General features: G+C 35.6%; 3 protein-coding genes and 1 pseudogene across 4 annotated transcripts; 1 reads left to right on the top strand and 3 right to left on the bottom strand.

Moving 5' to 3' along the window:
• Positions 1-12: 12 nt before the first annotated feature.
• Positions 13-3,530, bottom strand: LOC110628144. 2 transcript variants are annotated; one of them, XM_021774656.2, is made up of 3 exons: positions 2,679-3,529; positions 1,395-1,505; positions 13-645 (listed from the first exon to the last, which is right to left on the bottom strand). In XM_021774656.2, exons 1-3 carry the CDS (start codon positions 3,330-3,332, stop codon positions 460-462), a joined length of 951 nt encoding a protein of 316 aa, XP_021630348.1. In that variant the 5' UTR covers positions 3,333-3,529; the 3' UTR covers positions 13-459. The 2 variants fall into 2 exon arrangements, with proteins under 2 accessions (XP_021630348.1, XP_021630349.1); XM_021774657.2 differs by having other exon boundaries at positions 525-657; positions 2,679-3,530.
• Positions 3,431-5,498, top strand: LOC110627644 (annotated as a pseudogene).
• Positions 5,499-7,138: 1,640 nt separating this feature from the next.
• Positions 7,139-13,555, bottom strand: LOC110628145 (polyadenylate-binding protein 2). The gene is made up of 6 exons (XM_021774658.2): positions 13,410-13,555; positions 13,150-13,252; positions 12,043-12,113; positions 7,825-8,016; positions 7,584-7,711; positions 7,139-7,484 (listed from the first exon to the last, which is right to left on the bottom strand). The coding sequence occupies exons 1-6, from the start codon at positions 13,521-13,523 to the stop codon at positions 7,436-7,438; spliced, it is 657 nt and encodes a 218-aa protein (XP_021630350.1). The 5' UTR covers positions 13,524-13,555; the 3' UTR covers positions 7,139-7,435.
• Positions 13,556-14,257: 702 nt separating this feature from the next.
• Positions 14,258-20,320, bottom strand: LOC110627393 (ABC transporter G family member 1). The gene is made up of 8 exons (XM_021773684.2): positions 19,719-20,320; positions 19,520-19,599; positions 16,077-16,541; positions 15,918-16,010; positions 15,720-15,845; positions 15,444-15,638; positions 15,285-15,371; positions 14,258-15,123 (listed from the first exon to the last, which is right to left on the bottom strand). Exons 1-8 carry the CDS (start codon positions 20,209-20,211, stop codon positions 14,476-14,478), a joined length of 2,187 nt encoding a protein of 728 aa, XP_021629376.1. The 5' UTR covers positions 20,212-20,320; the 3' UTR covers positions 14,258-14,475.
• Between the last annotated feature and the right edge of the window lie 1,698 nt (positions 20,321-22,018).

The raw sequence follows: 22,018 nt of genomic DNA, 5'->3' as shown, positions 1-22,018 counted from the left end.
TACAGGAGCCTGTCAAAACTCCAACCTTCAAGGGTTGGGTGAGTCTATCAGCATAATATTCTTTCTTGTTCATAGCATATATTTTCAGAAGTCCATGCGTGCGCATGAATCCTAAAAGCCAGGGTTTACAGAAAGGGTACAATTTAAACATGAAATACAGCATCAGAATTACAAATACAATTACGAGCACGAGGAGGATTTTGTCTCAATGATACAATGCAATGCCTACCAATTTATTTGTCCTTTGTTGCTTTCACGCACCAGTCTCAAAATCTGATACTGGGGAATTATTCGACACACCAGTGTCAAAATCAGATACTGGGGAATTCTTCAACAGTCAGTGAAGTAGTTGTATGGTCCCAGAAAAGCCACCTGTCATTTGTAGAAAAAGGTCGAGCACATTGACGTCATAAGGTGAACAGAGCGAAGCAGCCGATGAATATTACTTCACCAACAATTTTACAGTTTGTCATTGTTGGTTCCCTTGCTTGCACCTGATGCCTGAGTTTTCAACTGTTTAGCTCCTTTACTCAGATCAGATGTTTCAACCGGATTTTGATCTGAGCTAGGTTCCATCCTACTATCCCATAAATTCCCACTCTTTCCAATTGCAAGAATAAGCTCCAATTGTTTTTGTTGCTGTTCCTACAAAGAACACTCGAGAAAAGGAATTAAAGTCAATAAACTGCATTTTAGCTTTCCATAGTCCAAAACTTTCTATCTTACAAATGAATCTAAGAATAACCCAACAAAAAGTGATGACTACATTTTTTCCCAAAACATTCAGCTGGATACATTGTTAAAAGTCAAACTTGGCGCAATTTGACATGGACCAGGTCTGAGTTAGGACTAGATAAGACCCAGTGAAACCAGATTTGACAAGAACCATCTTGAAATCAGAATGGACTGACTTTGAGCTGTTTGGTCTGGTTTTGGGTTGACCAGTTTGGTCCAGTTCTGGAAAAGTTGACTTTAACATAAATAATTTTGACAGGCAGATCTGATCAAATTGGATGGAACTGGAAGGGAACGAATAGAAACTGAAACAAAGGAGTCCGGTCCTCAGTATCCAACCCTTCAGACAGGAACAGCCAGACCGTGCCCAGCGCTCAATCCAACGTAGCAACTTTTAGACCCATGAATCAATACTGATGATGACAAGATCTTAAACATGCAATGTTTGTCCTGAAATCCATGAGATATCAAGCTAGACATACATGAAACAACATAAAACAGAAACATCTATGCAATATACTATCTTGAGGTTCCTGAAGTCAACTTGTCTAGTACCCCCAGTAGACCAACAATGCTACATTACTACTAAATAGCAAAGTCCCTTGAGCACATGACAAGGAAAACTCATTCGCATTGTCAAACTATTCAGTTGAACATACCTGCATTGCCAACAAAACCTTCTGAATTTCTCCAAGCTCCTTTTCTAGGATATCTTCCTGCATAGCTAGTGCTCGGGTAGCCTCAGAATTCTTTTGTGCCAAAGCTGCAGTCTTCAGATAGAGATAGAAAGCATGCTCAAAGAAATTAATATATTATGAAACAAAGTAGATAACTTATGAAGCTGCAGCAAAATTCACCAATCAGTATAGCTACTAACATAACAATTTCTTTCGTTCTCATTATAACCTATTCACGCTCCAGTTATTGCTCTCCGACTTACGTCCCTAGGTTATCAGCTTAACCTCTAATGTCCAAACATTATAAGAACCTTGAAACTAGGATTCATACACATTTCAGCAAGATCTTATAATGATACCAATCTAAGAGATAAAGCATGAGCATAATCAAAGTTGCACAACCATTCAAAAACTAATTTGGGCGACAAATGAATTTATGTTGCTAGCTCAACTCGTATTGCCTTAACCATAAACTAGGCCATTATTAGGCTTACTAAACAGAAAGAATAAATGGGAACACTAGAGGAAAAGCTAGTATCTTGCATTAAGAAGGTTTCCTAACATTGGCAGAATATGGCATACGCAATTAATAGTTTTAGTTGTTTGTGATTTTTTTATTTTCATACAAAGAAAACAGCCAAGATGCTATGAATCACTGGCACAAAAAAACATTTTGGGCAGGAAAGTATAAGAATATGAAGGCCTTAACAAGAGACAGCCAATTGGAAACCGACCTGCTGTTTTATAACTTCTAACGAAACAAAGCTTTCTCTTAGAGATGATAGTACTTCTTTGCAGTGAATAAAATGGATCACAGAAGGTGGGTGGTGAAACAGCAATTATTAACAATAGAGGAATAAGAAAAACAATCCTCAAGCAATAAGGCATTGAGCATCAGATCATACTTTACAACATAACTACAATACAACTACAATCTTAAAACAAAGACATAATGAGTGTCGAAAACTTGCAATCCTAAGCATTTTCCTTGGACGCTTCAGTTTTTCAAACCTTCAGCATTTCACACTTGGGACTCTAAAAATAATAAACCTTAAATTTCTCTCAGTGAACTTCTACTTGTATTGGAGGAAAATCCTCAGGAATGTAATAGCATTTTGGGATTGGGCTTTCTGAAACTAAATTAACTCATCTTCACTCCCTGGATCTTCTTCTTCAACAGAATGCAATAACCCAAACCAGTAACAGTTAAAAAATAATAATAATCAAGAACCAACAAAAGTTATTTGTATCAAAAGTTGTGTATACCTCAGCAATGGGCTCTTTCAAAGCTTTCCTTGTTACCCGAAACCGAATCCCCAGCTTCTCAAGCTGCCTAGATAAGACTCGAATAATCGTGGCAGAACTCCTCAAATCCTCCTCCAGTTTCTCAATCCTATCTACCAAATTCACACTCTCTCTACCCTCCCTAACTGTTACTTTACAGAACCGAAGCCACTGACGCCTCCTAATCCATGCACCAATCACCATGCCACTCACCATCACCACCAATCCCCAAGCAAACGCCCCGTTACTCCCTATCACCCCCAACACCGTCCTTCTAGAGCTTAAAACCGTAGAATTCACTGCATAACTTATTGTAATAATCGCCGACGAGATAATACACAATAATTCAGCAATTGAGAGAAAAGCATCGAGATTGAAAGCATCAGAACCTTCCCGTGGGCTTATTGCGTCATCGGATTGATAGGCTCTGATAGGAAAACTATAGGATTTTGAACCGAAGCTGAGAAGGTACTGGGGTTTGTAGGGGAAATTTTGTAAAAGTAAGGAATTGGTGAAGTGGAGGGGGAGGATTGGGGGGGGAAAATTAGGGTTTTTAAGAGAGGGCTTAATGGGGGTGATGAAGTAGAAAGGTCGAGAAGGTGAATTTGCGAAGAGGCGTTGCGAGGTGAGTAACATTGTCGTTTTGATTTCGTTTTGTGTCAATTTGAGTTTGGATTTCGTTAGGGTTTTGGATAAAGAGAAGACATTATCAGGGTTTCTGGGAGAGTTCAGCTATGGCGATGGTTACGATGGTTGGCGCGCTTAGGGCTATCTGCGCAATTTAGTTTTAGAAATTTATGACAGGCTAAAGTACGCAACTAGCAGCCAGAAGTTAGTGGCCGGAGTATATATATATATACCTATGTAAAAGAATTACTATTAAATCCTGAATTTTTAAGAAATTGATTAGGTAGTCCTTTAATTTTTAAATCTAATTAAAATTTTTTTATTATTCGTAAATAATATTATATTTTCTGTTAATTAAAGGGATTTATGGGATTACTTCTCTCAGTAACCTAAATTTTCAATTCTTCCATGTAATTTTTGGTAGATGGATTCTCAATAGAATAAATTTAAGATACTTAATGATGAATATGCAGATAAAATATAAAACCAACCCAAATAAAAACACTATAAAAGTAGAGGGAATTGCTGATAAAAGCCACAAACAGAAATAGCTCTCTCAACTCTTTCTTCCAAGTCTCCATACAGCAACACCCACACTCTCTCTCGCTTTCACCACCAACTCTCTCTCTTCTTCCTAGCAACAAGTCCATATCCCTCCTTTCAATCACCGCTATCCATGCGGCCAGGTCCGCTAAGAATTCTCTATCTGTAGAGGAGTCAAAGGCGCTTGTTGCCCCCGGTCCACCCAGCACTGGGAAATGGACTTTGGACAGCTGGAAAAAGAAGAAAGCTTCGCAGCTTCCTGAATACCCAGATGCGAATTCGCCGGAGTCTGTGTTGAAGACTATTGAGGCATTTCCACCAATTGTTTTCGCTGGGGAAGCCAGGAGTTTAGAAGAGAGGCTCGCTGAGGAATGGAGTGAAGTTGCCAAGTTATAAAGGGGACAACATTAATGGAGATGCTTTTAACGAGAAGTCAATTCCAGACCCGCAGAGGCTGTTAAGTGCGTACTCTCAATCTGCAGCAACTATAAACCTTCTTAGGGCCTTTGCCACTGGAGGCTATGCTGCAATGCAGAGAGTTACACAATGGAATCTCGACTTCGCAGAGCACAGTGAGCAAGGAGACAGGTTTGCAAACTAAACTTTTCTCATGTCATCTGTTGTATTTGCAGCTCCCTGGATCAACTTTCAGAAAAAGTGAAATGCTTTTGGAGTTCTGGTTTCAATTTTTTGATAGGTACCAAGAACTAGCCCATCGGGTTGATGAGGCCTTAGGCTTCGTGGCTGCTGCAGGACTCACAGTGGAACATCCTGCCACAATGACAACTGAATTCTGGACATCCCATGAATGCTTGCATTTGCCTTACAAGCAATCTCTGACAAGGCTGGATTCAACTTCTGGCCTGTACTATGATTGCTATGCTCACATGCTCTGGTGTGGAGAACGTACCCGTCAATTGGATGGTGCCCATGTAGAGTTCCTCAGAGGAATTTCTAACCCTCTTGGTATCAAGGTACTTCAATGCAAGCGTTATTAGAATAATTGATTTCACTATTATTTTTCTGGTCCTCTTCCTGAAACTGCAACTTGTGATGCAGATGAGCAACAAAATGGACCCAAATGAACTGGTTAAACTCATTGAAATTCTGAATTCTAAGAACAAGCCTGGAAGGATAACAATCATCAGCCAGAATGGGTGCTGAAAACCTGAGAGTCACGCTTCCTCACTTGGTCAGAACAGTACGCAGGGCCGGACAAATTGTGACATGGGTCTGTGATCCCATGCATGGGAACACCATTAAGGCACCATGTGGACTAAAAACACGCCGATTTGATGCAATTTTGGTAGGATTTATTTGTCATATCAATAATTTTAAAGAACCAATTTCTTTGTTTACTGTAGCTCATCCTCTTTCAACTCATAGTCATGATATTGTACATGTTTGCAGGCTGAGATTGGAACATTTTTTGATGTCCATGAGCAAGAAGGGAGCCACCCTGGCGGAATTCACCTGTAGATGAGTGGCCAAAATGTGACAGAATGCATTGGTGGGTCTAGGACTGTAACTTTTGATGACTTTGGCTCACGCTATTACACACATTGTGACCCCAGGCTCAATGCTTCTCAATCCCTGGATGAGAACCAACGCTTGCTTTCCTTGAGCCTGTAGGGAATAAGCACCAGATTCAATATCTATGTGGATCCACCTTCACACTTCACTTTAGTTTACGGGTGATTATTGAAAATTAAAATATAAAAGAGAGAAATAATTTGAATTGATGTGATATGATTCGATTCAATTCGATTTAGTCGATTGACCTTTTTAATATCTTTATATACACTAGAATTCAATTGAAATAACTTTATTTAGAATCTAATCTCCTTATATTATCAAAATAACATTTGTAGCTAATTTATTCAATTTGATTTTATTAAATTTTTCTAACCAAACGAATCAAAGTAACCAAATTTTTTACAAATTAAAATCAAACCACATAAAAAAAATATAATATCTCAAAATTTTGAATTGATTTGATTTATTCAATTTATTTCAATATCAACTAGATACTGCTAACCCTACTTTAGTTCCTTCCAAAAATAGAAATCAGCTGTGGAAATCGCTTGGACACACAACCTGCTTATGTAAAGCATTTCATGTATGATTTCGTTGAATCGTTGTGAAGGGATTTTTCTTGAAATATTGCTGATGCAGTATCCTCAAGTGGAAGCTGCAAAAGCAATGTGCTGGAGATTAGCTTTATATACAGAACCTTATTCTGTTAATTTGGATCGCAGTTTATGTATTTATGGAGGCATTGCTGTTGGGATTTTTCTAGGCAAGAAATAAAACTAAGCCTTGCATGCTGTCAAAATTTTCCCAGAGGAGACTCCCCGGGAGATTGAAGATTTGAAATCCTAGAGTTTGATATAAAGAGTCTTCTTGCAACTTGTTATTCTTTTTCTATAGGCCCCACTAATAGGGTTAGTAAATAAGTGCAATGAATGTATAGGGTGGTTTCTGATCCCTTTCCAGTTGCAGCTTTGCTAGATTCTGGTGAAAGTCAGCTTTTACCAATGATTTTGTTAGCTCAAAAATAATAACAATATTAATAAAGGATGACCAGATGTGTATAGGCTTCCTCTCAGTTATTTTTGGAGAATGGAAATTTCTTTCTTAGACACAGACCAAGATAGATAACACTTGGTATGCCACCATATTTACAGCGGCATCCTATGATGAAAATTAACTTTTCCTCTACATGGACAAATTTATTGAAATGAAATATACATATACATAAAAAATATGATAAATTATTAGCTTTCTCATCGTGAATCAGCGTCCCAGCCCAGCCCTTGTCGGTGACCGGTGGCAGGTTACCTCAACGATTTAAGGCATTCTAGTTATTTGTGGCATTCTAAGTATAATCTTTTTAAAAAATATTCGTGGCACCTCCAAGTACAAACAAATAAATACTTCCATAAAAAAACACTTCAATAATCTATAGTGAACCAAGTCGTACACCTAAATTTTCCATTTTTTTATAATAAAGAAATTTCCAATTTTTAATTATATGGCATATTTAACAAGCCCAAAAGACCTGTGACAAGGCACGTTATTATCTGATCATCAAACCTCACGTTTCATACTCCATGGTTGCACCATTCAAGTGTTTAATCCCTCAACTCTATTACTAGCTGGATGGTAAATCATCCAAGAGTTGCTGGCGTATACACTTCCTATTTAAGTTAATGAACTATTTCATTCTAAATTTATTTTTTTCAAAAAAGGAAAGAAACTCACCGCAATCGTCCAAGGGCCAATGGAAACATCTAAAAGCAGAATGCACCCTTCATTGAAGAGATCTCCATCCAACTTTATCTTATTATTTCAAAGGCTAATAAACTCGATTAAGAAAAGTTTGCCAGCAGCAACAACCTATCAATTAAACATCGTTCGTCTTATAACATCGTTAATTATGAATATTAGCAGCAATCGTCATTATCCCAATAAAATCTCTGTTTTCTTCTCAAAGATCATAAATAGAAACTCAAGTGTTCAGAACAGACGCATCCACCTGGTGAACTTCACTGCCCCTTAACAGTTATCTAGTAATAAGGCATATATCGCATTGGCCTTCTGAATCTAGGAACCTTCCTGCAGATAGGGGTGGCAAAAAACACAGATAAGAAAAGGTGATGGTATGAATATTTAAAAAAAAAAGACTAAACGTAGGATAAGAGCAAAAATACATACCCATATCCATATGGAGAATAGAAATAGGGAGGGACATATGGCCTCCTAAACCGGTGACCCATGTAAGGATTGAATCGCCTCGGTCGATATTGCTTCATTCCAGGAACATTGGTCCTTTTGGGCAAAACCTGAAAGGCATACACCGTATGAAATCAAAAAGCAAAAATGGATCTCGTGGTAATTTCCTAATAACAATAATCCATAAACTTGCTAATTTTTCTCTGATAAAAGAAAGACTTGCCTTCAATTGACGCCCATGTAATTCAGATTCATTCAGAACCAAAGCCTCTTGTACAGCTTCTACTTCAAGGAATTCCACATAAGCAAAACCCTTTGGCTGGCCATACTTGTCTGTCAAAATAGTAACCCTGTTAACTGTTCCACAAGACTGAAAGTGTTGTTGAACTTCTTCTGGTGTGCATGCATAATCAACCTGCATGATAAATTCATCATAATGTTTGCATGCCAAATTTCAATCAGCAAGGCATCAAAGATAAATTTATAAGATCTAGATCAGATAAACAGATTTATGGTAGCAAACAGCTCATTGAAATATGTTTTACCAAGATTCTTTCTGCTATAATTTTTCGGACAAGGTTTCTTATCCACATGCATAATACATCATATACCCAAAAAGGAAAACATTATTCAAAGAAAGAATAATGTTTTAGCTGAAATCAAATGGCTGCATTGGATTGGGAAAAAAAAATCCTAGTTTTATTGTTCAGTTTTGACACAAGCAATAATGTTCTACATTTTCCTCTTTCCACCAACTGCTCCTAAAAAATTGTGGATATTGTATAGTCTCTAATCCAGCTTGTTTAATCTTTTTTGCACCACTTATTTTCATGTGCAAGATGTTTTTGAGTTCACAATTCAAATTTCGAAACGCACGCTGGCCTGATTCAATTTCAAATCACCAAAAGCAATGGTGCATAAAAGCGACATGAATCTGCCAAAATTTTCTATCAAAACAGGCATACTTTCATTATTCAACCATATCTATCATTTTCTAAATAGCAGACACAAAACCATTCTTGTGTACCACCAAATTATCCCACTGCCAGTCCTTTTTCAAATATAGACCTAGAATAGAATTTTGCCACAAGGTCATCTCAAATTTAGCTTTTTCCTCTCCACAGTAACAAAGTTCACCCTTCTCTACCTCCTCTTTTCTTTCACCCTTTCTAAGAAAAAAAGGCACTGCAGTATTTCATTTCTCCCATCTGACTAGACACTTTAAGTGGCGGTTGATGTGCATCTCCATCTGCATAATGGGAAAAGAACTGGCAACTGAGCATTCTGCAGTTTATGGCGAAGACTACATCCTCAACTCAAACAAAACCTTAATACTCAACAATTCAGTGTAAGCCACAGTCCATATGTCTTAGCCTTGTCTTATGTGATATGTCCTTTCTTTCAAGTAGCTTTTTTCACCTCCATTTCCGCTCCAACTTCAAGCACTGAAAACTGGCTCACATGAACCCATTATTCTCTCGTCTAGTAAAACAAAGTTCCCAAATGCTTACAGCCTACACCGCTCAAATGATCATCAACACAGGACTTGAGAACACTAGTTCATGAAAATACATATAAATCATTCAAATAGAAGCAAACACAGAAGTGTGTGTGTGTACACACACACACAAACACACACACACACACATATAAGAAAAACTACAACAGATGAAGTTTAGAAATTCTAAATTAAATGGAAGTAATAAAGGTTTTTATGTATAGAATATTTCGTCTATAAATCAAAAGAGGAAAAGCTAAGACATCTAAAGGTACTTTGACAAATGAATACCGCAGCAATTTAAGTGGATTTTATCATGGAAAACATTTCCAGAAAATTAAGATGAGAGGACATATAGTGTTTTCAGCAATAAGCTAATTAAATTATACAGTGAAAATGCTTTTTCTATAAAAAGGGGCGGGGGGAAGACATATTATCCCATTCAAAAATGCAGGTTCTCAAAGTTAATGTAAGAAGGAAAAGTAGATAATATATTGCCATGTCACATGTCTAAATTTGTCTAGCTTGGATCATTTACAAGCTTTAAAATGCTTTCTTCTTGAGATTAAGTAAAACGATAATTCATATAGCAAACTCCCAAGGATTTGAGCAGCCTTTTAGGAACAACTGATGAGAAATAACAAGTCCAAGAAGTGTTTAAAGTAGATAATAAAATGACCAAGACAAAATATGCTATTTAGAATCTTAATAACTCTTGTAAGTTCACTAGAAATATTATAACACACATTTGTCAAACATTTCCAAGTTCCAACACTTTGGATAAAAGTAACTAGAAGTCAAGAGATTAAGACACTGAAAGAAGCAACAATCTTACACCCTTCACCACTTCTGCTTAATGACCACATATTTCGGAAGCACCAACTACCAACAGCAGTGACGAGGCTCTGCAGTCTGCAACTTAGATTGCATATTCTGACTTGCCTCTGCTCTTCAAACGGATTGACTTCCATTCTCACATAACATAATGGTTGAAGCATCTCAATTACAAACTACATCAATTCAGCAACTCCAATAGGCATTTAGCTTGCTTTTTTCAAACAATTTCCCTTGGAATAGATTTGCATTATTCTTCAAGTTGGACTCCTCTCTCTCTCATCTTTCCATCTCTTTTTTTTTCCTTTTTTTTCTGTTCCAAAATCTTCCTTTTGTATTATTTTTTCTGAATTTCTTTTCTTCTTTTTTTTTTTTTGGCCCTTTCAAATGTTCTGCATTCCTTTTTCTTTTTCCGCTCTTTTTTTTTTTCAAGCAACATTTATCATATCTTCTACTCATTTTCTTCAACAACTTTGTTTTCATTTCTTTTGTCTATTAACATGCAGGACTTTTTAATCTCTCATAATACAAGCTTATTTAACACAAAATTGACACTGGCCCATCCCCAAAAGACAGTACAACTATTCCAGCGCTAACAAACAGAGAACTTGAAGAATAAGGAGAATCCTGCGATCATAGTGAGACGTAAAGTCAAACCATGATTTCGAATGGTAAGAAGGCACATCAACAGAAAAAGCAAGCAAATTAAAGTAAATAATAATTCAAAACAGTAAAACAAATCCACTGCCAGGAGGAAAGTTTCTTTCTTTCTTTCTTTTTATTATTTCTTTTTCTCTCTGAGGTTTTGGGTGGATAGAAAGGGCTGTTGAGATTTGGAATACTTATGTACTACTAAATTACAGACTGCATTTGATGTGCATGTACTTTGTCTTTCAATGCATAACAAGATAAAACAGTTAAAGATAAACGTGTGAAACGAAAGAAAACATTAACAAAACCTGCTATAACAGATAAATTTCAGACCCTCAAAGTAAAATCGAATTAGGTTTTTCACATTTTTATGACTTTCATGGTTTACATTTCTATCATTCACAAGGTTTTTGAAATGCAAAGCATAATAAAAATTTCTATAGTCCAGAAATTTCACACTTGAAAGGGATAGACCAGCCAATTTTTTTATAATATTAGTGTGGTGGTCATAAAAGAGGCAGAAAGAACTTACCAGACAACATTATCTTAAATGTCAACTACAAAATGTTAAAATTTTATTAATAACTAGACACTAAAACAATCAATGAAAACATAGTGGAGCCATGGCAATCTCTGGTTTCCATGAGATTGCCCACCACTGCTGATTAATATAAATATAGAAAGGAGGTATGCCTGTTCTTCAACAAATAAGGCGTTTGAACACTTCCTATAAAAGAATTATACAAGTTGTCTACTCTTTCCCAAATAGATTAGTTTAACGAAAGGGCATTTTCTGGAGATGTTTTATATAATAAAAATACCTCAATGGACAAGAGAAAGGTAACAGAATATCAATTAAGATTATGTAAAATGATTTTCAGCATGGGGGTTAGTCAACAAGTCTATTACAATAACCCAGATGAAGAAATATTCCCAAAGGTGATCACTATTTTCTAGCCAGGACGAAAACTGTATTTTACAACCAGAAACCTGTAGTTCCATAAGCATGCATATCCAATATACAATGCACATTCGAATAATGAAGCTTAATTTACAGAATGAAAGAAGGATATTAAATATGAAATCATGCACAATGTATTAACTTCTAAGGTTATGTAAAGAAAAGGGTGGGAAATAGGAAGCAAATTTGAAATACATAAATTTATGAAGTAGCTACATAAAGAAATGCAAAATAGTGAATGGCATGCATGGTACTTCAAAAGAAATTTAGCAAGACCAATGGAAAAACAGGCCTACTACTTTCCTTAACTGACCAGGTTAAAACAAGAACTCAGTCTCAGATATGTAGAAAAGAAATTTTGGTTAATACACAATATTATGCAACTCTAAGAGCACAGCTAGGAATAAAAACAAGCTTACAGGAAACTAGCATTTATAGACACAGTAGGTAGTTAACAGGTGGCAGAAAAAAGGAGAAGAGGTTTTCCATTTTCTCACATTGCCCACAAATACAGAACGAGAATCCACTTCCTCCCTATTTGCTTGGTTAGCAGCTGCACTAGCTGGATCTGTGAATGAAATGACAGCGTGCAAATTACAACAGTAATGTGAATTTAAACTTCCGAACAGGGAAAAAGGTTAAATTATGAGTGTGACTTGAATATAAAACTAGAAGAGAAGTCAAATAAGAATAAGACGTTTGATTGTAACAAAAATTCAAGCATCTTATTCTAAGTAAGAAGAAAGATACAGTACAAGGTTACAAGCACAAATCAAATGATAATCCACCATAACAGCTTGTCTAAATCATAAATGTGAAGACCAAGGCATGAAAGAAAATTAAGTAAAAAGTTGCTTCAAAAAATTGTCATTCACTGAAATAAGCAAGACATAAAAAACCGATCTGGTTAAATTCCTCAAAACAGTGAAAAATCACACAGTATACCATAAAAAGAGGTAGGTATTTTTCTGAGACACCTATGGTTAATAAGGAAATGCATGCCAAAAGCACATTTAAAAGGAAATATTTTCTTACCAAGAACAAAGGAAATATTCTCTCTATACCAAAAGCACGTTTAGAAGTACATTTTTTGGAACATTTAGAAGAAAACATTTTTAACAAGTAGTCTGACTTTCTGAGAGCTCCAAAGTGATGTTTGCTGAAATTCTCAAAACACTCATTTTCAGAATATGAAGGAAGTGTATTATCACCAAAAACTACCAAGCTTGTTTAAGAAGGGGGCGGGGGGGAAGACCAGATAATGAAACTTCTAATGCAATCCCTCTTATAGCATTTGTGTAGTGTCTCTTCTTGATGCTATTCATCACTTTCTTAAGCACCAAGATAAATGCATATCATTCTTGACCGTAGGGCTAAACATCGTTTTCTAAGTAAATTACAGGGAAACAAGATTAATAATCCAGATGTGTCGATTTCTAAACCACCACAAGTAGCAGAAGCAAATAAAAATAGCCAACCCATAAGACTCCTTTTGACCATCAAAATTTCTCGGAAAACAAACAAAGAAAAGATATGTAACATAGATCAAATTCCTCCGGAAAGACAAAACTCCTAGTAGAAGATATAAGAAAAAGAGTCAAAACCTTGAACAGCGCCCATCTCTTTCTCAACCTTAGCTTGCATCTCACGGAGAGCCGCCGCTTCCTCTTCCATCTCCTTCAACCTCTTCTTCATCTCATCCAGCTCCTGCACCATTGCCCCCGTAAACAAATGGTATTAATTGTAATATTATGCAAGAAAGCTAAGTAAATAGCTCTTCGTGTAGAAACCTCGAAGATCGATAAATCACTAGGGTTTTATTCTCTCTATAAACAATTGAAACCAAAACAGAAAAAATTAGGACCTTGACGGCGTCTTCATCGGCGGCAGACATGTCGACGTCGGCGTTGTGAGGGTCCATATCACCTTCCATGTCCGGAATCTCTCCTCCGTACACCTCATGCTCTTCTTCCTCCATATCTCTGGTAACTGGTTCCCGTTTGTTGTTTCTAGAAGAAGAAAGGAGTGTGGGATGCTGCTTTTAAAATAAATGGCGAATTACAATAAGATCCCTAATTTTTTACCATATTTACTAATTGAGTCTATATTTTTGTAATTAATATTATTACCCTTCTAATTTTTTTTACTCGATCATTTTATCATTTAATTTTACCATAAAAGCTAAAAATTTCTTAAAATTTCTCAAAATTTCACATTATTCATAAGAGACAACCAAGAGATTGATATAAGTCCATATTTTTTTAATAAGAGATTTCTAGTCTATTTTTTAATGTAAAATATTTTAATATTTTTTATTTTTAATTAAATTCATAAATTTTAAATATTAAATAATATAAAAAAATAAAAAATAAATCAATCCGTAATCGATAAAGTTTACATTATGATTTCGTATAAATAATTTTATATAAAAGCATACCATACAAATTAAAAGTCAATTTAAAAAAAAAGCTATCATAAATATCAAGCAATTATAAATATCAATTATTCAGAAACTTAATATGGTGGTAAGTGTATTTGAATAAATCTAAAAAGTTTTCAGGTTCTATATTTCGGATCTTTAATTATCATTTCAAAAAATATAAATATATATCAAGCAATCTTTTTTAATAATTATATTCATAAGTATATATTAATTTAATTATCATCGGATGTTTACAATTTAAAGTAACATAATTCCATGAAATCATAGAATCTCTACAATTTTTCATGTTTTTACTCTATCATATGAAATTTGATGTGGCAATTAGCTATCAGTATCTGCTAATTTCAACATCGATACATAAAATTAACCTTATAAAATTATCAACCTTGGGGAATTTCTCTAACCTAAATTACCAACCCTATAGATCTCTGGAGTTATTTTCAAATATTCTTCGTAACTTCAAGTGATGGAGAGGGATTCTCAATTCTCAAGTATCTGAGCTGACTTGTGCTGGAGGAACAGACATAACAGCTTTGATGATTGGCTTAACTTTTTCAACAATTTTTATGATTCCCAAGAACATAAGCCGATAAACAACCACCATCCCAAACAAGATACCAATATCAACCCATTTCGAGTAGCCCATCTCCACTTGCCAAATGTTTCGCAAGATTTCTTCGCCAGTAATGGTAGGCGACCCTCCAGCTTGATTATTAGGAAACGTCAATCCTTCAAACTCATTCTTGTAGAATCCTTGATTTGCATACTTGTGGAATGCAATGTAGTACATGGGGTACCTCCAAAAAGGCTTGGGAAGATCGTCAGGCAAGCGAAAGAAACCTCCATTTAGCATCATCACTCCTTGAATTCCAGCTCCTGTGATGATACCCATCAGAAAATCTGGCACTATACTTGCAACTGTCATCATTAGGCTTTCAACTAGCATCATGCATGCAAAGAGTAGCAGTGCAAAGTAGGCGAAGTGTTCAAAACTCCTTTGCAGGCCAACCAGGTAATAAGCTATGGCTCCTGGGATTAAAGAGATTATTAGCAGGTAAGGAATGGAAGAAAATGTGTTGCCAACAACGAATGCGCCAACACCATAGTGCCCATTTAATCTTTCTCGTCCGAAAATCTGAATTTAGAAAAAGGAAATTAAATTTAGTGAAGTTAGGTGGCTTGTCTCGGCAAGATCATTACAAGAGCAGGTTGCATAGTGAGGATAAAAATCGCCACTAAAATCCTTAAAATTCGCATTGGTCACAAAAGGTTCAATTTGTTGGACTGCTGACTAACCTTCATATCCTCCACAAAAGAAGGGAATCCACCAATTGCCATGAAAGTCAAGAACGCGGCGACGAACATGAGCATTGAGCCTCTTGCCTTGAAAATTTAACAAGTATGTAAGAACCGCTCCTGAATTTGATGCAGTAGAACTAAGCTATTTATATGTACCTGGATTGAACCATACGTGAGGCCAATGTCGTGGAAGATAGTCCCTACACATAAGCACAAAGCAATGTAGATTGCTAGGCGAAGCCAGTAGTAGCCTAGGTCGCGATACATGTTCACGAATGATCTCTTAGTAAGAACAATGCATTGAGTAATGAAGCTTGCCTGGCTTCCTTTCTTCTCTAGCATTCCTCCTCTCTTCAAACCAAGAAGAGAAACATTTTTTAGAATACAATCAATTAATTTCAACCCATTAAACAAAAAACTCTCGATCGGTACCCTTTCGCAAATATAAGCCACTTGCTGTTGAACTTGCTTGAAAATCTCTGATGATTGGTATGATTTGACAAGAACGTTAATAGCTTCTTCTGTGCTTATGGAACCACCATCTCCTTGTTCAATGTCCTGATTGTTAAACAGCAATCAAATTAAGCAGCCAAATATCAAGAGGAATTGAGATAGGAAAGAAATGCTCACCGCATCGAATTCAAAGTCCTTGTTTATGGTCCTGAGGTAGTGATCTGATGGGTTCCTAAGAGAAGGGCAAGGGAAGCCATTCGAAGAAAAAAACTGCAAACAAAACGAATTTATCAACTGCCCAAGAAGGCAATTATCATTCCAGTAAATGAAAAGTACCTGTTCCGCCATTGAAACGGGACCAAAGTAGACTGTTTTGCCATAAGAGAGGAGGCAAAGATTGTGGAATAGCTCAAAAACTTCACTGCTAGGTTGATGAATTGAAGTAATAACAGTTCTTCCATCTTGCTTAGCAAGCCTTAGAATACGTTTCATTACATGGTAAGATGCTGCACTGTCTAGTCCACTGGTTGGCTCATCAAGAAACAAAAGCTTTGGGCGAGTTAAGATTTCAATGCAAATGCTAACTCTTCTCTTTTGTCCACCGCTAAGGCCTTTAGAGCTCCACCCACCGATTCTAGTGTCGACGGAGTCTTGCAAACCCATCTCCCTGATTGTCATCTCGGCTCTTTCTTTCTTCTCAGATGTTAACATGGAGTCTGGTAGTTGAAGCTGTGCCGAATAGTACACAGCTTCTCTTACTGTCAATGTTGTCATTAGAGTATCATCTTGAGTCACATACGCCTACAAACATGATAATCATAGAGTTACTGCTACACCAGACAAAAATCAAGCCCCACTCCTCAGGTTTTCAATTTCTTTTGTCAACAAAGTGAAAAAACAAAGAAAAGTAAAAAAATAACAATAGTGCTGATCAAAATTATGAAAAAAAAAATTATAAAATAAATTATTAACCGTTTAACAATCATCTGAAATACCATTATTAAATTGTATTATTTTTTAAATTTCTTGTAATGACATTATGCTCATAAATTGCTTGTAGTGGATGATGCACCAATGAATATGTAATCATTTTATTTATTTAATTAAGTTTTTATATTTTAATTAAGAGTCAAATATGATTGATTTTTTTTTCAATTAATCACGTACTCTTAGCAGTCAATAACTAAAAATAATATTTAAAATTTATATTAAGTCAATTAGATAAAAATAGAAAAGAGATTAAAATATAATATTAAATATATCCTTATCAATAATAAAAAGAAAAAAATTACTATTTAGTTCATGACGAAACTCACTAATTAATTTTTTAATTTTAAAAAATACATTAAAACGTTCTTAACATTTTAAAAGGTCTCCTAATTAATCTCTCCGATAATTTTATCGTTAAATATTTTACTATTTAGTTTCTATAATTTTAAAAAATTTATTAATTGTTTTATCAAATTATTAAAAAGTTACTAATTAATCCGTACGTATTAAGGATATTTTAGATTTTTTTATAATATTTAAAGGCTAAAATTAACGAAATAATTATCAATAGACTTTTTAAAATATTAAAAATATTTTAATATATTTTTTAAAATTGAGAGACCAACTATTGATTTTTCCGTACCATATGACTAAGTAATAATTTTTCCTAATAAAAATTTCCTTTACCTTTCATATTCTCAAATTTCTTTCATCAACTTTCACCGCTCTCTTCATTATTCATTTCTAACCCATGCCCAAAACTATAAAATTTGTATATAAAAAAATCATTTTACCATATGGAGTAATCGACTTAGTAATAAAAAAATCATTTTAGTATATGGCACATCGAGTGGTAAGCAGCGGGAACAATTAGCAACCAACTCGAGCAGCAGACAACTTGAGTAGGAACGGTGAGGAGTAAACGACGGCTAGCAGCATCACAAAAACTTCTATTGAGTTTTATTTTTTTTTTATTTTTAATAATTTAAATTTTATATATTTTTATTTTTATTAAGATAAATTATATTATAGTCTTTAAATTTTAAATTATATTATAGTTTTTAAATTTTAACATGATTAATAAATCGACTTTCTTATTTTTAAAATCGAACACTTAAATCTCTATATTTTTATTACATTAAACAAGTAGTCCTTCCGTCTAATTTTTCTAGAAGTTTGTTGTTATATAGATAGAAAAATCTTTATTACCCCTATTTAATTTTGAGATGTTAAAGAAATATAAATTATATAATTTTATCAAATTCAACAAATTTTAAACATTTAGTCCTTCAATTATAATTTTATAATACATCTCAATCCCTCAAAATAACTACAATTCAAATCATCAGTAACAGAAATATATTGTTCGTTCTTTTCTTGCATAGGTTGGCTTTGAAGATGCTCTCTCACCAAGTTGGGAGAATTTGATGAGAGGCCAAGTTAACTTAAGGGATGCTATTATTGGGTCCATAAGCTTCCATGACAAGGACGGGAAAAGAGTTTACAAGCTTAATGATAAAACAACTGAGCTTTTTGTCCATCCAACGAGGCTGGCATCTACCAGAGGCTCCCATTCTTATTAATGGTGAACCTGCAACTGGTTGCCTTGTAGACTGGAAGCATTAGATCAACATGGGTTTTACATGAGATGGATTTAATGAATAGGGGAAGAACTAATGCATTCAAAATAACGACTGAGATTTGGAGAAATATGGTGGAGAGAGCTGGTTGCTGTTCGAGATGCAATTTTGTCGATATAAAGCAAATTTGCAAACCGGCATAGAAACATATATGGAGATTTTCATATCCGCCATGAGAGATACATCCATGGAGATTTTCGATTCAATATACAGAAATAAAAAATGAGAGCAAAGATTTTTTAGAACTAGGGTTTGGTGATTGAGAATAAATAGTATAAGGATGGAGAAATTTATTTTTTCCATAGAAAGTCTAAGAAAATAAAGGAAAGGGAAAAGTCAATTTGGAATAAAAACAGGAAAGGATGATTTTGAGAAAGAAAAAAGTACTCTCGCCATTAACTTACTTTTAAAACATTCAACTAACAAATTAATGGACGAATGGATAGACTAATTTGAATGGTTATAAAATATAGAGATTTAAGTATTTAATTTTAAAAATAGAGTGATCGAATTGTTAATTATATTAAAATTTAAAAATAATTTTTTATTTTTTATTATATTTGTTGAGTTTAAAATTTGTCTGTGGAATTGATTTTGAATTTGAGTATTTCTATTTGTACTTTAATTTGTATATGTAATTTTATATATTCGATTTGATGAATTTATAAATTTATAGAAATTAAATTTTAGGGATTAAGGCGTTGTATTTTAAAAAAGTATTTCGGTCATTTATTTTATATTTTTTATGCAAAAATTTTAAATTTTAACGAAATTAAATTTTATGAAAATATAAATTAATAAATTTATTAATTATGCTCTATCTTACAGATGAAAAAAATAATTTTTTTATTTAAATAATATAAAAATACAAATAATTTTTAAATTTAATATGCATTTGAAACAATTTATCAAAATAATGTTGGGTTATAGAAATATTTGTTGATAAATATTTTCTCCAAATTTCACTAAAAATATATATATGAGAATAAATTAAATGTTGAAGTAGGAATATTTCCAATGCATAATACGATAAGATATAAAAGGAGTAATAAATTCTACTGAAAAAAGATAAGAGAGTAAATGTCTTAGACCTATCATGTTTGAATTAAATAATAATAAATTAAATTTCTATTAGATTGCGTTTCTTACCGAAGTTCCGAAGGCAAGTGTCTCCTTCCGACCATTAATTAGGATCTCCCCAGTTTGCTGTGTGTTGGAACTTAATCTCCCTGCAATTAATAAACCGTTCCAAGTGTCATTTCCACATGAAAAGATATATATAATCCATAATAAGAAAATAAAAATTATGGTACGAAATTGATTATGATTATGATTATATTCATAGCACCTGCCAGCGCATCCAGAAGAGTGGACTTGCCGCAGCCGGAAGGTCCCATCACACACAACACCTCCCCCGGCTGAGCATACCCTGTCAGCCCTTGCAGGATTCCCCGGCGGCTATTTTTTCCATCACCGACTGTAACCCGTAAGTCCTTCCATGTGCAGAAAATGCCATCGTTGTTCCTGTCCTTGGATGAAAATTGCAGCTGTTTCTCATCATTTATTAGCCCAACAACAGTTGTAGCTGCTTCCATCTCAATCTTTTTCAGAGATGGTGAAGAAGCAAAAGGAAGATGATGACTATCATGAGTATCACTAGCAAAGCTAATGTTAAATGGGAATCGGACAGATTCCACTCTAAGCGAGTTGTCATCTTCCTCAGAAGCAATGCTTTGAACCTCCAACTCGTTGACTTGTGTTGCTGTAGGCTTGTTTTGAGGAGGGTTACCTGCAGGGCTTTGATTTGGTTTCCATCTGGGAACGTTAACCGTAGAATCCATGCTATCTTATGAAAAGAACTATGTGAGGATGGGGGATTTTGAGGCAGCCAGCGAGAGAGAGAGATCGACCGGCTGCAAAGATGAAGCAATTTAATAAGTGCCGTGCGGAACCGCAATTTAACAAGCAATTTAATGAAGCAATTTGCAAGGAGGACAATTTTATATTTGTCATTCTCAACCGTCAACATTGACAGTAGGTTTTTCAATAAAAAAAATTCTAATAAAATATTATTTTTTAATAATCATAATAATTTTCTACCATCCATTATTGATATTGAATCGATTTATTAAAAGTTAAAAGTATTTTTAAAAATTATTTACTTTATTAATAAAAATGAAATTCTAAATATCACTTTGATGACCGCTGAATTCCTCCACCCCGGACCAGAGGCTTGACCACAGCCCAAGACCCATGATGTAGAGGCCCACACACCTGATACATATAACAATCATGGCTCATCCAACCTTCAAGGCCGGGTTCGACCCATCTTCCTCACTCAAACCGGCCCAGCCCGCACAAAGCAGGCCCTCTCCACTCAGGCTTAGCATCCGGCCCAACTCTCAAGCCCAGTCCAGGATCCAGAATGATATTCACCAGATAGCCTGGCAACTCCGCTCGAATGTACGCATGAGAAGAATCAGAGGCCGTTACGCATGGAGCAGGCGGCTGATACCCTAGTACCTCCGAATCCGGATGGCAGAGACGCGTGGCCCAATCCTGGAGAAACCTTTACACGTCACCAGCAAGCAAGATAATGTATAAAAAAGGAGACACCTCCTCAGAAAACTTAGGCCTTATTCAGTAATACAAAACCCTTGTAAAACCCTATTCCATTGGATCTCAGATCATCAATTGGCGCCGTCTGTGGGAAACGAAGGAGATCTTTTCATCACCGGAGTTTTCACTTTCAAAACCCACTGAGATCCACGATGGCAAACCACCAAGACAGTAACCTTAATATTCCAAATGACCTGAGCTCTGCCCAAGATGGACAGCAGTTCTCCTTTTCTAATCCTACAATGTTGAATAACCAAACACCTATTTCTCTTAATCCCTCGCCAAGCTTGGCAGGGAATACTCCCACCATGACCCTGTCTAACCAAGACATTCAAACCATGGCTCTCCAGCTGCAAACCACTGCTCACTGGTTGGGCCAGATAATGCAACAAAGGGGACTTAGCACCCCAGTAAACACACTCCCAGTAGTGGAGGAACCCAGAACCGATGAACCTCAACCTACCTCTGCCCGCCTCCGAACTAACAACCACGATACCGGAGAAGAGGAAGAACCGGAGGCCCGAATTCATGGACGAAAGGCAAGAGAGTTGATAGAAAATGAAGAGGTGAACGACTATTCTGCCGAAACAACCAGAGAAACGGGAACTGAAACAGAGGAGGAAGAATGCAGTTTGGGCAAAAGATCCAACCCGGAAGACGAAAAAATGAACCAAAAGCTGAAAAGGTTGAAGAAGCAGCTCCTAGCCGAGCTAGGTAAGAAAGATCAGAGTCAAACCTCCTTGCCTACTTCTTCTCCCTTCTCAAAGTTAATGCAGCAGGAGACCGTTCCCAAAAAGTTTATGATGCCACCGATGGCGGCCTATAATGGAGCTGGTAACCCGAGAGAGCACGTCATGAACTATAAGACCTTCATGGAGCTACAAACCCTGTCAGATGCTCTGATGTGCAAGGTGTTCCCAACAATGCTCTCGGGACCAGCGAGGGCATGGGTCAACAGCCTGGAGGCCGGAAGCATTCAAAGTTTCGGAGATCTGGCCACTCGCTTCATTAGCCGGTTCGTAGCTGGGG

This window comes from Manihot esculenta, chromosome 12 (assembly GCF_001659605.2).
Source record: "Manihot esculenta cultivar AM560-2 chromosome 12, M.esculenta_v8, whole genome shotgun sequence".
Classification (NCBI taxonomy): domain Eukaryota; kingdom Viridiplantae; phylum Streptophyta; class Magnoliopsida; order Malpighiales; family Euphorbiaceae; genus Manihot; species Manihot esculenta.
Note: the sequence above shows the minus strand (reverse complement) of the source record. Positions and strands in the feature narration are given on the sequence as shown.

Excerpts from the sequence above, each read along its gene's own strand:
- LOC110628144 (XM_021774656.2), bottom strand. The coding sequence starts at position 3,332 with ATGTTACTCACCTCGCAACGCCTCTTCGCAAATTCACCTTCTCGACCT. Across the intron at positions 1,506-2,678 it reads TGAAAGAGCCCATTGCTGAG|ACTGCAGCTTTGGCACAAAA; the intron begins GTATACACAACT and ends CTCTATCTGAAG. Across the intron at positions 646-1,394 it reads AGGTTTTGTTGGCAATGCAG|GAACAGCAACAAAAACAATT; the intron begins GTATGTTCAACT and ends TGTTCTTTGTAG.
- LOC110628145 (XM_021774658.2), bottom strand. The coding sequence starts at position 13,523 with ATGGAGGAAGAAGAGCATGAGGTGTACGGAGGAGAGATTCCGGACATG. Across the intron at positions 13,253-13,409 it reads CCGATGAAGACGCCGTCAAG|GAGCTGGATGAGATGAAGAA; the intron begins GTCCTAATTTTT and ends GCAATGGTGCAG. Across the intron at positions 7,712-7,824 it reads TACATGGGCGTCAATTGAAG|GTTTTGCCCAAAAGGACCAA; the intron begins GCAAGTCTTTCT and ends TATGCCTTTCAG.
- LOC110627393 (XM_021773684.2), bottom strand. The coding sequence starts at position 20,211 with ATGGATTCTACGGTTAACGTTCCCAGATGGAAACCAAATCAAAGCCCT. Across the intron at positions 15,372-15,443 it reads TCACGTATGGTTCAATCCAG|GCAAGAGGCTCAATGCTCAT; the intron begins GTACATATAAAT and ends TAAATTTTCAAG. Across the intron at positions 15,124-15,284 it reads CTTTTGTGGAGGATATGAAG|ATTTTCGGACGAGAAAGATT; the intron begins GTTAGTCAGCAG and ends TTCTAAATTCAG.